This window comes from Excalfactoria chinensis, chromosome 16 (assembly GCF_039878825.1).
Source record: "Excalfactoria chinensis isolate bCotChi1 chromosome 16, bCotChi1.hap2, whole genome shotgun sequence".
Lineage (NCBI taxonomy): Eukaryota > Metazoa > Chordata > Aves > Galliformes > Phasianidae > Excalfactoria > Excalfactoria chinensis.
In genome coordinates this window covers 8,031,710-8,047,660 of record NC_092840.1, presented here as the reverse complement: position 1 = coordinate 8,047,660, position 15,951 = coordinate 8,031,710, and the positions used below count along the sequence as shown (strand labels likewise).

The 15,951-nt window shown below is 40.3% G+C and overlaps 1 protein-coding gene across 3 annotated transcripts in view; it reads right to left on the bottom strand.

Moving 5' to 3' along the window:
* Nucleotides 1–962: 962 nt before the first annotated feature.
* TMEM132B (transmembrane protein 132B) overlaps nucleotides 963–15,951 on the bottom strand; it is a 169,336-nt gene continuing 154,347 nt past the window's right edge. For all 3 annotated transcript variants that reach the window (XM_072350868.1, XM_072350866.1, XM_072350867.1), the window contains exons 6-9: nucleotides 13,893–14,098; nucleotides 7,386–7,659; nucleotides 6,249–6,440; nucleotides 963–5,528 (exon numbers count right to left, since the gene is read on the bottom strand). In XM_072350868.1, coding sequence (XP_072206969.1) covers nucleotides 4,383–5,528; nucleotides 6,249–6,440; nucleotides 7,386–7,659; nucleotides 13,893–14,098 — 1,818 coding nt within the window. In that variant the 3' untranslated portion in view covers nucleotides 963–4,382. The remainder of the gene's footprint in view (nucleotides 5,529–6,248; nucleotides 6,441–7,385; nucleotides 7,660–13,892; nucleotides 14,099–15,951) is intronic.

The following is a 15,951-nucleotide window of genomic DNA, read 5'->3' as shown; positions in this document are numbered from 1 at the left end:
CTGCTTGTTCCTGTCACAGCCGATCTCCTAACAAGTCTAGGGGGAGTTTCAGCTGAGACAGCCTTCAGGATCTGACCTATTTCATCTGTGCCATACAATGCTATGTGAACTCTTGCCTGCCAAATTCCAAGGGCTTGATTTTTTGGAAGCAAAAAAAGTATTTCTTGGCCTCTTACGTTTTCTTAAATGAATGCAGGTAATTATTTTCAGTTACGTGGCACAAACATGTTGGTAGTTAAAATCTGCTCCTGAGATAATTGTTTAGAAGAGGTTGACTGACTCATGACTGTAAAGGCTCGTGGTCTGATACCTTCAGTGGCACTGTGGTGTGTGTGGATGTACAGGAAATCTCTCAGTAAGATGTTACCAGGGAGAAAGGTCATAGTATGGGTCAAATATGGACAAAATATTACTGGCTTAAAAGAGTCATTTGCAATACATGCTTCTTACTTTACTGTTGAGAATGCAAAGTGGTGATAGTGGAATCTGTGCCCAAAACACATTAAAAATTAGTTTCTCTGAGGTGCTCTCTACATCAGCATTCAGTCTACTCATTCAGTTGACTTTGTATAACAACAAGTTTCTATAAGCTAGAAATGACAATAGTGAGCCTTGAATTATTCAAGTGATGTTAAATCGCCCCTGTTAGCACAAAACAGCCAACAGGTTTGCTGTGAGTTTATACAACTGGGTCTCAGCTGTGGTCCACTTGAAAACAACAAAGGACTTAATAATTTTGAGGCTCTGTGATTCTCATGGGAACATAAGACATCCTAGAAGGAAATTAATAACAATAAAGCAAAATCTGTTCACAACAGAGAGCTAAAGGGAGGCCCCCAAATAATCCACATGCTGGCAGTTGGGCCCAGCGCTGTTTGCTGTCTGCACATCACCCTCAACCCAACCATCAGCTCACCTCAATCAGTACGAATGGAAAATGCCTGAGAGTCGATTTTAAGAAATCACACCAACAGTCTGTTTATTTCTCCAGAAGAATTTGTGTCTTTTTTCACAGTCTTTCAACTGCTTCTTTTCTGAAGAGTGAAGTCTTTATTTCAGACATCTGCCTATAGAAAATCAGCGTGGTTGTTTTAAGGGCACATTTAAAGATGAAAACTGAGGCTTGAATAACTTAGCATACAAATTACACAGATATAAAAGTTGTCTTTCATTGTCTTAACTTACAGTTTATTTTGTACAGAATTCATTATGTTATACATCTAAGACTTAGTATATCGTATAAACATCTTGGGTGTGATGTATATACATATTCAGTGTTATAGATTCAGCAGTTAATGTATGCATTTCACAATACACTATAGTGTATTTCAATGTAGTGCACATGATATATTTCAGAAAAGAGCATTTCCTCTATGAAAAAATGGTATTTCATTCATAGGGTACTCTACCTTGAAATACAGTTATTGGGGTTTTTTCCACTCTATCATGGACTGTTTGTACTGTGTCATATGGCTGTAGGATTATCTTGTACATTCCCCAATATGAATTAAGAAACAGCAGCTCAAAATGTTACTCTGTGTGGTTTCTACATCAAGAGGAGAGCAGGTCACTGGTTTCCTTAATTCTTATTAAATGAGAAAGAATGCATAGACAAGCCACATGGAGCGAGGCTGTGTGTGATGTTCGAATGAAGTCAGTTCCAAAGAGATGAAAACCACTAGCTCTTCCGTGCTCTCTGAATGCCAGCTCTTCAGCTGGCATCAGTGCCCAAGCTCTGATTTACAAGAGCTGAGGGTCTGGCTTCAGCTCTGTTTTTACAGTTCACAAACTCGCTATTTTTCATTAACCCTCTCTTTGCTTGCTGGATTGTTTCTTCTATGTGCATTCATATTACATATTGCCTGTCCTAGATATCAGGTGAAGAAACTTGCCTTACAGTGCCTTTTCTGTATGCTATAAATAAGATGTTCTGTTTACTCGGTGTTAGATGTACAGGTGTTGCTTCCTGGGCACCTACTGATGCACAATTCTAATTAATCTGTATAGTTTGTTTTCTTTTTCAGACAATTCTAGTTTCTTGCATGCTTACCAATTCTTATCCTTACAGTTTAGGTGTAGCTGTTTGATTTTGGTTCAGAAGATGAGCACAGCTGTAGGTCTCTCCATTCGGTGTGCCATAGTGACTAGGGCCAGAGTTTGACATCTGCTGCTGCAGTTGGCAGAACTGTGGCCACACTGAAGTGGGTTACAGAGCTGAGCACAGTGCATCCTGGTTACACTAGTAAGCTGCTGGTATGCGCTCACAAAGACAGCAATGCTGTTTGTCCTGCTCAAGTACCATCACTACACTGTCTCACATCTAGTTCAGGTTTATCGGTGATTGATTTATACAAGGGGAGGACCAGGCTGGATATTAGGACAGTGTTAATCACTGTGAGGCAGTGGGCATGGCACTGAGCTGCTGCAGCTCATGGAGCACCTGGACAGCACTCTCAGTTAACAGCATGTTGGGAAGAGATGCTAAATCTTAAGAAGGTGGGTTTTCTTCCCCTATTCTTATTAACAAGGATCATAGCAGGAATTAATGGTTCCTCGTGAGATCTGGTGCATTTAAAGAGGAGGGAAACACTTGTTAGACATTCTGAAATTTCACTGAAGTACAAGTACTGCATCCCTTATCAAATGGAAGCATCATGGTGGCTCATTACTTTATCTGCTTAAAATTGGATTATAACAGATGCTTTTCCCTGACTATGCAGTTCAACGCCAGCAAGTGAAAGTCTTTAATCACTTTTATAAGCCTGGTGTCCTCATTTTGCTTTGTATTCTCACTACCAAAATCTGCTATTTTGCAGTAGTTTCTCTAAGTGTGTCCCCAGTGGTGGATTCGGATCCAAATGCATGATTTGCTGGAGTAAAGGCTATCTGGTCTGTTCTAATATCGGAACAGAGTTACACAATTAAGGTTTTATCTTGCAATGTGGGAGCAGTGTTGTCATAGTTCATACCTTATCCATCAGAAGAACCTGTGCTTTGTTGTGGTGGTGGTTTATTAAGCATTATATAGCTTCACCTTTCTTCTAAATGTAATTTTCAACATATTTTAGTTATTCTTCCACACAAATATATACGTAATGCCTGCACAAGGGCAGCTCTGAATCCTCAGCATGTATTCCTTGTCACAACTGCAAATAGTCACTTTATAATGTGCCCAGTGGGCCTTTTCCTTCCTGCTCCCTTTTTAATGAAATATGACTTAAATGTGTAGTTTATTTGTGTGTTTTCTTTTTAGCAGCCATATGGTCAATGATGGTTTAGTGGGTGTCTGGGGCATCATCTGGTGTCCTGCTAAACTCTACCATCAGTGTATTAATTTATTAGTACTAAGTAACACTGACTCCAAGCCTTTGCTTCTTTGCTAGGACATCCCTTCGTGTTCTATGCATTTCGGTACCATATTTGGCTTTCTCCTTGTGATTATGTGTATTGTCAACCAAGCTGCTGTGTTTTCCTTTGAAGTATGTGCTGTTTGTTTGCAGGTTACCTTTTCATGTAAGCAATGACAAAAGTAAATCTGGAGTTGCTCCTCGATTTTTATATTCCAGGGTTGTTTATTATTGTATTTACAGTTCCCTGTAAGATAAAACCCTTTCCCAGTAAGAGTTCTAACACCTTTCTATGTTTCTAATGACCCATATACTCACATGGAAGGAAGATAATCGGTGGTGAAGGAGGTAGCTCTAGGAGCTGATGCAGGTGAATGGAAAACCTAAGTAGTTATAAATATTACTGTACTTCACTTTGGTACAACAGAAACAAAAAAAGATCAATGGAAACAATGTTCCCTAAGTCAAATAAAATTCATAAACAATACAAAAGGAAATTAACCACATGGGTTGTTTTTTTATATGTGTAAAAAACAGTAAGACTACTTGGCTGCATTGCACGTAGGCAATAAGATTAGATTCATTCATATCCCTTTTAATATAAGCCATGTTTCAGGCTGTAAGCAAGAAATGTCCACTGTGCTTTACAAAGAATGACAACTAGAAAAATCAATGCAAACAAAGATCCCTTTCTTTTCTGATTTACCATTTATCATGAGAGATGACAAACACATGAAGTCTCCTCTGAGTCTGAGCGTAGTTGTATTAGCATTTTGCTAGTACCAGGCAGTATACAAAAACAGCCATCTTGTGTGACACCTTCAACACCTACAGGTAGCTGCTTTAGGGGCACATCCTGGTTTGTGGTGAAACAGGTTTAACTCAGCCAGCCTCTTGTACCTGCTCAGTGATGCCCGATTATCATCTCAGTAACTCCAAGGTTGAACTGTCTTGTTCCTATTGCTGACTGGACTGACTGCTCCACCATCCATAAACAGAAGGCATAAAGGTGATTACAAACATAAGAAAGCAGTTTTACATATTGTCTTGCAGTCTTTCCATATAGTCCCTAAGTTCCTTGGAATCACCAAGATTCATATCTTGGCATACCCATTTAATATTATCATCACTGTCAAACAGAATTGAGTTGGTGTAGGGGCCTCCATCCTCCGGCAGTATTGTTGTGTAGGAAGTGAACTTCACTCGCTTCTGCTTTGGCCCAGAAGGATTTATAGGTTCACTTTTAACTTCTTTTTCACAAAGGTACTCAGAAGATCTGAGGATATGATTATGAAGAGTCTTCTGAGAACTCCCATTAAGGAGAAAGTTGCTTTCTTCAAACTGCATTCCTCTGTCAATCATGGTAGTGCACTCCTCTGATGGGAGTGAAATGTCAACTGGGTTCTCCAGCAGTTCAACCTCATTTCCAAGCCAGACCCAATCATGGGAATGGGGGATGTTGCCTTGCTCACTCACGGCAAACCTTTTATGCCTGTATTTCCAAGCAAATGCCACGCAGTTAATCAAAAAGACCAAGATTGCTAAGCAGAAAACACACAGCAGGGCATACATGCCGATCTCTAAATCTGTTAATCCTCTCGAAGTCAATGTGAGATCACTGGGATTGTTTTCTCCTGGTATTTCTACTTGGGCAGGGAAACCTGTGAAGGCAGTTGGGTTATTTTGGAGCTGGTCATCCTCCAGGGAATCCTGATCAATGGGAGATACGAAAGTTGTGCTTTTGTTTGCATTGTCCTCACTAAGGACTCCATTTTTGGACCATTCTTGTGCTGTCCTCTCTTGTTCTGCAGTTTTTTCTATGGAATTGCTTGCATGGCTTTTAAAATCTTTATCTGTATCATCAATGTCATTGGTGCTTTCTTTTTGATCAGAATCTTTTTGACCAAACTTCACTTTGACGCTTCCCTTTCCAACAGCCAGAATGCTCTTTCGCTTTGTCTTCTGACATGGCTCACTGATGACCATTTCAATTTTAATCAGAGGTCCTTGACCATCCCCTTCTGCCACTACCCCAGGCCATTTTGACTGAAGATTCTGGTGTACAGATACTACCATCTCATCCAGTGAAGTGATGGTGATTGAGAAATCCTTTGAGTCATAAATATCTAATGGTGTCACTGACCCATCACTGAACAAAATCCAAGCACTGACTATGGCTTCCTGCAGGGAAAAGAGGATTAGAAAGAAGATGTGTGAAATGTAAGTGAGCACACAGGCAGCGCTCAGTTGTTTGTTTGACACTGGCTAAAGAAATACACAGTTTGGCTTTGGTTTATCTTGTTTTTCAAATACAAAAATGAAAAGGTCTGCTCTGCTTCTCATTCTCCTCTTGCAGTTTTGAGTTCTGCAGGCCCTTGGGCATTTATCTCATCTTTAGGAACTATCAGACACAGGCATCTAACTTTAATAAAAATTAACAAAAAAAAAATAATAAGTCTTTAAGTCTTAAGCAAAACTCCAGCTTGGGATAATGGAGCTCTGCTATGAAAATAATTGTATTTTCAAAGTCCTGGTTAATTAATTTTACAAGTGCCTTATAATGGGAAATCCCTGTAATGCTGCAGTTCCAATGCTATATTTAGTGCAACATGTGGAGCAGTTACAGACTGGAATGGTGATCCCATTCAGCCTGCTGAAACAAACTAGGTTAAGAAAACAGCTCAGTACAGTATTTTAAATGTTCTGTCATGCTTTCAAATAGACACAACTGCATTAAATACACAAAAGAGATTGCAGTTCTTTATGGAAAATACAAGAAACATTGCAGTCCCCAATGTTTAGGAAGACTTCAATGAAAATAATTTGTCCTACTGCAAATTGATGGTGAGAAAATAATAGTTGTACAAACCAATTACTTCTATATGCTGTTTTGTTTCATACCTGTTTTGGTGTATGAAGGATATCGTGTGCAGAGGTGGTGGATACAATAGCTCTCTTATTTCCTTTGCTGATTTGTAAGGAGAGGGACAAGCCTGAAACTAGTTGTACTCCTAGATCTGTAATAGTTACACGGTCATCTAGAACTACCACTGTCTTCTCTGCCAAGATGGAATCAGAAAGAGGTGACAGAACCTGGAAAGACAAAAGAAAACCCACTCATGAAACAGCAACCAATTGTGTTAGAAAGCATCATTAGTCTTACTGGTATAACACTTTGGTTAACCTCAAGTTTGTCACATTTATTTATAAACGATAATTCCTGTTTCTCCCATGAGGTTGGACTCATTTGCTACCAAATGACTGTATTTATAAAAATAATTTAATAAAGCACTTCAAAAATGGCCACCTCATCTCAACTATGGAGCATGGTTTAAATTAAATGAATTTTGGTATGGTCTATAACATTTTCAATGAATGCAGTATGGCTGGATCAAGCCCCAAATATTTGCCATGTAAGTTATCCAACGTAACATCAGATATCTACTCTATAAGATATCTGCATCTGAGCTGGCTGCTTTCTGCACTATTACAGTCACTGGGGAGAAAGAAGTACTTCAAGGGCAGAAATCCCTTGTCTTCTCTGTGTTGTTTGTTTTAGGCTGACAGGAACTGAGCTCTGATTCTGTGCACTGACTACTAGGGAAATGTAACGTGACTGGAACATTATGAGTGCTTACAGTTTCTCCTCAATGCTCATATTCCTTTGTTTTGATTTAAAAAGCTGAATTAAGATAGATGGGTAAACATGAAAACTCTGAAAGATTTCTGAAGATTGTTTTTGTGTCCATTTTTTTGTATTTCGTTTTGTGTTTTACTACATCTAAGTAAAAATGCAGGTTTATCTTAGGTAAAACTTTCTATCCAGTAAATTCATAAGGTTCCGATTTAAAAAGAAGCCAGCTGTGTGGATAATGTTTGGTAAATCCCACTGTATTCCTTAGTCCCAATAATATGAATACAACCTTGCTAAATTTCACCTAAAGGTATTGTTTGGAAGTGACAAACAGCAAAACTGAAAACCTGTTCCAACTTCTTTTTAGGCTTCTACTGAAGCTGCAGTGACACCATAGGCAGTACCTGGACTGTGGTGATGCCGTGCTCCCGACCCACCAGAACTCGACCATCTTGAAGCTTAGCAATCCTGGGATCTTCCACCTTCATGAAATCAGTCACAAGGTCAGTGATGTCAAACTGCCACTCAGAGCCTAGCATATAGGTCAGGTAGCCTCCAAACTCAGAGGATTCGGCTACAAACTGTGTGAGGACTCGCACCATGGCATGCTGATACTGAAGAGTGCAACCTCTTCCTTTTTTCTCATCATCTTCTTCATCCTCACTGTCACGGGTAGGCCTGTAAATGTATTTATGTTTATTGAATTGCCACATTGAATCTCCATACAGCTCCATTTGCACAGTATGTTCAATTAGGTTAAGGTTGGCATCATCTATTACTGCTTGAGAAACAGGTAACCAGTTTTTGGAAGAACACTGCATCTGGGGGTTACACATATAGATTTTTGTGCTGTTAGTGCTGAGATTTCAGTGGATCCACCTCTTGCTCTGCTTACTTTCCTTTGGCAGTCAAATCTGGTAGAGTGCTAAGGAAAGCAGTGTGAAAGGTTTGTGAGAGGGTCATTTGGGAACAAAGCCCTACAGTAGCTCAGCAGAGGTGAGACAAGAAGTTTTAGCATCCCTTCCTCCACCCTTGCTCATAACGTTTGTATCGCATTGCCAATCTCCTCAAAATGCTGCCCCATGTCATGCCACTGCGTTTGAAAACCTCATATAATTCATGCAAACTTTACATTTAGAAACACAATCACCACACAGAACTTCAGAAAGTCCAAAAAGGCACTTAAATGATGTTATTTATGATGGTGCTCTACAAGCATCATACCAGACTGGTCAGACTCGCCCTTAGGAATAGGTACAGCATTACCTACACTTCCATTAATGTTTTCTACCTGCCTTGTCCCCCATGCAAAATATAACCCATATCAATATCACAGTTTCACATAAGCCTTTTATCAGTGATTTGTACATTTGTACATGGTTTTTAGGGCTCGTCACAGCTCACAGTCTTCTCTAGTTTAAAACTTAGCTTCCCATGAATTCTTTGTTGTTGTTATTTATTCCTTGGGGCAAATACATGGATGTTCTTATCTCTTGCCAGTCAGGCATTAAGTCCTAGGTGGTCAAATGTTTACTCGTTATGCCCTCACACTGTGGAATTTATTGTTCAGAAATATTTTGCCTTCCTCTTTTGCTCATTTATTGAAGCTGAAGTGACTTTATAGCAAGGGTGTGAAATACCGGGTAAGCCTCTTATTTTTCACAGTATTTTGGGAAGCAGTTTTGTGTTTACTACACTCTTTTATCTTCCTTTTTGAAATACCAGCTATGAAAAACTATTATAAAACAGAATTGCTTTTGTTATAAATTGTTTTATGACAAAGTTGGCAAACTGTAAGCTGAAAATGTATCTAAGAGAAGCCCTTGTGCTCTTCAAAATGCTATAAAGTCCTGGTGTTACAGAATCTCATTCACTAGAAATATATTCTCAATGCATCATTTGTTAGGTGGATATACGTATATATTCAGCCTGAAATAAGTGGTATTTGGTACAGCCCTTTTTAGTTTTGTGCGTGTAAAACAGCAGTGTTCATCATTAGTCACTGAATGAAGCACCAATGATTTTTTTATGACAAAAGAGGATCTTAAGAGAGGATTTACATTGCACAAACAAAGGAGACCAGCTGAGTGGCCGAGGGAAATTTTCAGTTGTTCTCTATTTCCCAGCTTGAGTTTCAACCTGGACCTGTGCGCTGACGCAGCTAGTCAGCAAAACAGCCATTGAGGCAGCACTCAAAGGGATGTTGATAAGACTTTTCCTGACCCATCTGGATGTCTTTTGGCTTTATAATGCTGTAAAAGAGTTCATAAACTCCTTAAGGTTCCCACTTTTAAATTATTCCTGTATTCTAATGCTGTTTAGTCCATCTAAACCATAACCCAGCTCTGAGTAATCACAGGCTTTGGGAAACCAAAACCTCCAAGAAGCAGAGCTTTTACCCTGCTTTTTGACAGTGCTATTAATACCAGTGGAGAAGAATGTGCAAGAGCCAGACAGATTTGAGCAATGCGTTGTGGGCAGCAAGACCAGAAGTTAAGGAGCATGGTGAAAGGCCAGATGGGGAGCACTACTGCTGGATTATGAGGCTTCAGATTATCTGGGCAGCCAAAAGATGATTCAAGCCATGTATTTCCGTGTGTTATCTGATGCAGGTGAAGGTAAGGGCTCTGTTTCCCCTACAGACATATTTACAGCTATTTCTCCTTCAAAGTACGTGGTTTCTACTGCATGCAAATGTGGAACAGCGGAAGAGCATCTTCAAGTCATGGAGTGGGCAAGACACTTTCATATGTCAGTGCAAAGGAGAAACAGAGGTGTTTGAATTTTCACTGCACGCTTTGCAACTCTGCTTTGCCAGGTACCAACTCAGGTTCTCTCTCTCTTTTTTCTTTTTTATTAAATAAATGATAGCCATTTCCACTTCAAAGCCACAAATCCCCGATTCAGTTTATAAGAGCATTTGAGTGCTCTGTCTCCACGGACCCAACAAAATGTTTGAAAACTACTGAATTGCACAGTTCCCTTTAGAGTCTTAAACTTCTTGTTCCAGTGTTTTCAGTAGGATTAAAACCCTTCCCTCCTCAAGCAGCGAGCTCATTTTCTTTTTAAGATGTGTCCTCGTGAATATGAGCTATTGCTGCATATTTTGCTTTCCCTTACCCTGTGGTCATCTCTAAGGTTAACTCTGGAACTCACTTAGAATCCTTATTATCCAATTTTTTGCTGCTTTTCAACTTTGTTTGGAAGCCTTTATTATTATTATTATTATTATTATTATAATTTTCTGGAGCAAAGCAAGGTTGCCAGAATTACATTTCATTTACATTTCACACAGAAAAGCCTTTGCCAGAGAGCTGAGTTAAAGCAGCAGCCCTGTTGCGAGGATGCCTGCTAGCACTGATCTAATCAGTGATCTGTCAGCTTCACGTTCCAGACACAGCCTTCAAGCAGTTTAAGTATGTCCCTTTTAATTTGCACCACTCTCAGACCAGGCATCAAGTTCTTGGGCCAGATGCTAATTCTGTGTTTAAAAAACCCCAACGAGATCAGTTTTGCTGGTTTTGGATTTGAAATACCCATTGAGAAGAGTCACGTGTTGAAAAGGAATGTGCAACGTCCCCAGCCGAAAAACAATCTATTTCAATACAAAACTCAAGCCACTATAAGGTGATTTAGTGGGAGATGCAGAAGTTGTACTTAGCTCCACTCACAGCTCAAGAAGAGAAACAATTTCACTGATACCTCTGCAGATCCTGAAAATGCAGCCTGCCTGTGAACAAAAGCCACTGTGGCCTTATCTCCATAGGGCTTTAAACTCAGCTAATGGAAGGTGTGAACTTACAGGGCGTTCAAGCTCTGTGCAGATGTCATAATTCACAAATGAAATGGTTTGAATCCAGTTTCGCTTGATTCATGTTAAGACGATGGCTTCATTTCCAGGTGACAGCGCTCACAACGAGGTCCAGTTAAGCACTTCCTGTCCCTTCGTTTCATTCCAGCTAACTTTCTGTGTTCATCTCCAGTACCAGACAGGACTGAAGTTGACTCACCACCAAACACATCACCATGAGTTCAACAGGGTGCCATTCACAAGCGTTGCCGTGTTTGGCTTTAGTAGATCACAGAGGTTTATGTGATGTGAAGGTTCCAGTCACCGTGATCTAGTAAAGGCTTTATTAGCTCCTGCTCAGTGACCAGATGCTGGTACAAGTCCAACACACCATGTGCCCGACGCTGAAGCATATGCTGGAGTCCTGCTGTGTGATGTCTGTTTCCCTGGGAGCCTCACAAAAACAAAGTGCTATTCCAGTTGCAAACAAGTACTTAAATTAAATTTCTAGCTTGTTCTGTGAGGCTTTAGCCATGCAGTTCCTATTAACGCAAGTTTTAAGAGCCATTCATCATGCATAAATGTATTGGGCATAGAACTAGTGCAGGAGCTTCAGGAAGAGGATAATTATTTTTCAGATGCATGAGGAATCAAAGTAAATGTCCTTGTTAGACTGGCAGAATCTGGCCGGACCTCTTCTCCACTCCAATATTTGACTTTAATTTAAACATACATCTGTTTGCTACGACTGTGAGCTTCTCTGCAGCCCATTACAAGCAGGAGTAATTCTGTGAGCCCGTGCTGGCTCAAGGACCCTTCTCCACACCCACATAGCTCACTTCCATCTGCTTTTCCTTCCCTTGCTCAGAGCATTAGGAAAGAAAGCACTTACGAAAGAGATGGAGGAATAAGGTAGGTTGAAAATCAAAGAGAAAAATCCAAAGAAAATAACAGAAGAAAAGCCATTAAATCTCAGCTAAAATCCAGCCAGATCTAAAAATAAAAGAAATGTAAAAACCTCAGGTACAAGGTAAATAGCAGACTGAGCAGAACTAATGCTCGTGCTGGGTTGCTTGTTGGTTTATAATATTCCCACAAAGTTTAAAAAAAAAAACAAAACAAATGAAAATTGCATAAAATAAGGGGTACGTTATTTCCAGCTTATAACCGCATGGATTGCTGACACGTAGTGCCATAAACTTACCAGCTGCAGTTCTGGGAATGGTATAAGCAAGTCTCTGCTCCCCACCCTTGACAGCAAATGCCTGCCAGAGCCATGCCAGCAGTTAGGATGCAATGTGAGCAGCAGCACGCTTCTACAGTTTGCCAGCTTGCAAACAGAGCAGGCTCTCAGACCATGTCTTTATTTCAGCTGGCCAAATAAATCAGGACTAGGCACCAGGGGGTAAATTTCCAGCACTCTGTATAATGGATTTAAAGTCAGAATGTCCACGACTGTTAACCAGAGTTGAAAGTCTGACTCGCAGAGCTTTCTGCTGGAAGTTTACTCCTGCAATAAATACCAACAGCCTAATCCTGCAGCCATTTACTCAGCGAAATCCCCACTGGCTTTGATAGGAGTTGTGCCTAAGGAGGTGTTACATCACCAGGCACGCTGCATGCAGGAGGTAAGTTCAGTGAGACTGTAAGCAGCTGGCGTGTGTTCATTCATTGCCTATCACATCTCTTCCTTCCACAGACAGCAACTTGGCCTTTATCACTGAAGCAAGCACACATTTCTTCTGCATCAGATCCTCATTGTGTATTCTTCTGTTATAGCTGGAAAAAACATCCACATAGCCAAGAGGTAAGGCAGTCTCTTTCTTCCGAGCTCATTACCTGAGTTTCTTGTACATTTTCTATATTATTACCCTGAGTTTTATGTTCTCATAAAGCGTTAGATAATTCTTCTCCACTGCAGTCTATCCGGGCTCTGTAAGGCTCTTCACAAGCTGAGATGTTCTTCTGGGCAAACTGAGTGCTTCAGCTACATTGCCACAGTGTTTAGCACTTCTGGTGCTGCTGCCAGAAATGCTTTCCCACTGTATATAAATGTGATTTGGTGCCCTGCACCATTTTTCAACTTCCGAAAACCACCAATAGAGTAGCATTCCTGGAAGTTCTTCATCTATTCTACAAGAATGGATATTTTCAGTAGAGAAGAGAACAGAGCTTAGAATCCAGGCGTGTTAGTTTTGTAGTCATCATTTTCAATCCATGTGTGTCCTGGTAGAATTTTGTCTTCAAGTTTTTGAGTGCCTAACCTGGTACGGTGCAAAGCTATGGGACAGTGAGAGCATGCGGAGACCTGAAACATGGTCAAAGCAGGTTCTGAAAATGGCTGTTAAGAAGCCATTATTCTGCTCTGAATTTGTGAATATTAAGTGTTGCTTGTTGTTACAATCAGAAAGGTCAATGCGGTAGAAGGGCAATACAAGAGTGCAACAGAAACAGTATTGTGCAAAGTGTACTTTTGCTCCTGCTTTGGAATTTGGAAATGCCAAGTTATGCTAAGGAAAAATAAAGAGCTTGTAGGGTGAGTTTGTTAGGGGAGCTGGATGCTGCATTACAATAATGGACATGGGGCTGCCGAGGTCAAGAGGAGAACAGGAAGGAGGTCCTCTGGATCTGTGTGGTGCCCTTTGGTTTTTGGTGTAAGCTGTCCCCTGAACCATGCCCAGGCTGAGTCCTGCAGAGCACAAACTGACTTGTGCAACATCCAAGTGCTGTGATCGCTCAGTGACTCCATGCCTGACTCCTCCCTTGCTTTCTTTTATGCAGCCTCATACTCTGGTTAGTGTTGAACATCACTAAACTTCTGTATATGGGCTTGACAGAGGTCCAGGGCTTTTTTTTGTCAGATTTGCACACTGGAGTTTGTGATACAATCTCCTGAGTATGCAGGGAATTGATTACTGCTCCAAGCACAGCCACTGGCTTTTAAACTATACAAGTCAGGGTAAAATGCAGTCTACTCATACTGTTGTTGGGCACTGTGATGAAGGCAAAGACAGAGTATAGATCTCATTTCAAACGGGAGGGTTTAGAGTCTGAGAAACACTAAAAATGTGAAGCGTTCTAAAACCAGAGGCTCAGGATGGTGCTATTGCTGCATGCATACCTCTTATTGGAGGTGACGGGTATCCTCCAGCCTTTGATCTGGCTGAGCTCCGTATCAGAGATCTCAATCTGCAGCGGCAGGCGTGGAACCCAGACCGTCACTTCTAATTGGGTGGTAAAATGCTCGTAAGTGAAGTTAACAATAGTATCCACTTTGCTTTTCATTTCCTTGCCATTAACGAAGACGGAGTCACATCTGTCAGAAACCTTAAAAAAAAAAGATAATAAAAAGATTAATTGAGAAGTGCATAAAAGATCCTGAGGAAGCACAAGGAACAACACATCAGCCCAGAGACAATGCAGATAATGCGAATCACGCGTATTGTCTTTCCAGTTTTGTAATTAGTAGCAAACAGTGATAAATGGATGCCGGGGAAACAGTTTTGCTTTCCTCAATGGAGCCTACTCAAACGCCAAAAATAATTTCATGATGTTATATAACCTACGTGAATCTTTTATACCAGGCAAATTAAACTCTTCATGAATCAAACTCCATATGCATCAAAGTTTATGTTTACAACTTGCTTAAAGAACCTGGAAAAATGGGGCCATATGTTAGTAAGAAAAAGACTGACTCAGAACCGTAAAATAGAATCCTTTTCTTTTTCCTTGAGCACTGTAATACTGAAAGGCAGAAGCTCCCCGTATGGCTCGTGAGCAGAAGTGCAGCAGAAGCATTAATTTTTAGAACTTGCCTGTAATTGTTTTAGCAAAGTGTATTCATGGTGGCTGTGTGTCATTATATGGAATCGTTATATAAGGAATCTGGCATAGCAGTGCATTTGACTTGCATCCAGGAAGGATGGGACTTCTTGGTAAGGCATGTTTTTTATATTCTCGTGTGTGTGTATATGGATACTTTTAGACCATGCATGCATATAGATTAATGTACTGAGTTTATATAAATGCATATTCATGGATATACATGTATATATACATGCCTATGTACTTGTATTCATTACACGTCTGCACTCTGAGTCATACGAGGTGTTTCTGTCACTAAAATGGGCTCCATTCTCTCATCAGGACTGTTCCATGTTGCGTTGCACTGAGGCTTGCATATAGAATAACACAATCATTAAGACTGGAAAAGACCTCTCAGATCATTTAGTCCAACCATCCACCTACCACCAGTACTGTGCACTGTATCAACAAAGATATGAAGGGTTATTGGCTAAAGCAGGGGTTAAATTCCAGTTACATGGAGTTCATAGAAGCACAGAATGTCCTAATATCTTACAGCCTTGTTGGGAAAGCTCACTGTGTGGTGGTTTTCTCTCTGTTTATGCTACTCATACATAAAGCAAAAAAGCTTCACCTCCACTTACGCCATGTTCACATCAGCTTGTCAGATTCTAATCAATATACTGAAACTAGAATCACTTGTTTGCAAAGTAACCTAAGTTACAAACTAAGGAGCACAGGACCCTAAGTCACTCTAGGAGAGAATGATCCTTCTTCATCAATGCTGAATAAATGCAGGAATTAAAAAAAAATGAAATTTAAATATGAGAAATAAACTGTAGCTATCTGATAAAAGAGCTTCTAATGGATTCCAGTCTCAGGAGTATCACAAATGAGATGGAGCATACTCAGAATCCTTGTTTCCCCCTCATAATGTGTCACAAGTGTCTCTGGGAAATTGAAGCACGTTAATCAAGCCCATTAATTGAATGAGCAGTTGAGATTCTAACTCCTAAAGCCACATCTAGGGAGTTTTCTGAGAATTAAAACAAGGCAGAAATAATTAGGAAAACGCAAAGAGGGAGAGATAAACACCAAGGCCTGATCGAGGGAATAACTAATACCTGACAAGACAGCGGCTGATATTTTAGGTTACTCTTTGTACTGGCTTAAAAGGTCCTTGGATTTTTGTCAGCAAGCAGGCAAGGTTCTGAACTGGGGAACAAAAAGCTGGACTTTAATTGTAGCTGTAAGAATATCATCAGGCTTGGCTTACACATTTCACAGATTACATCCAGACAGTGTATCTTCTAGAAAATAATCCGGTCTTGGTAAGACAACTTGAACAGAGATCTGGTTGTTGTTTCAGTTCCCTA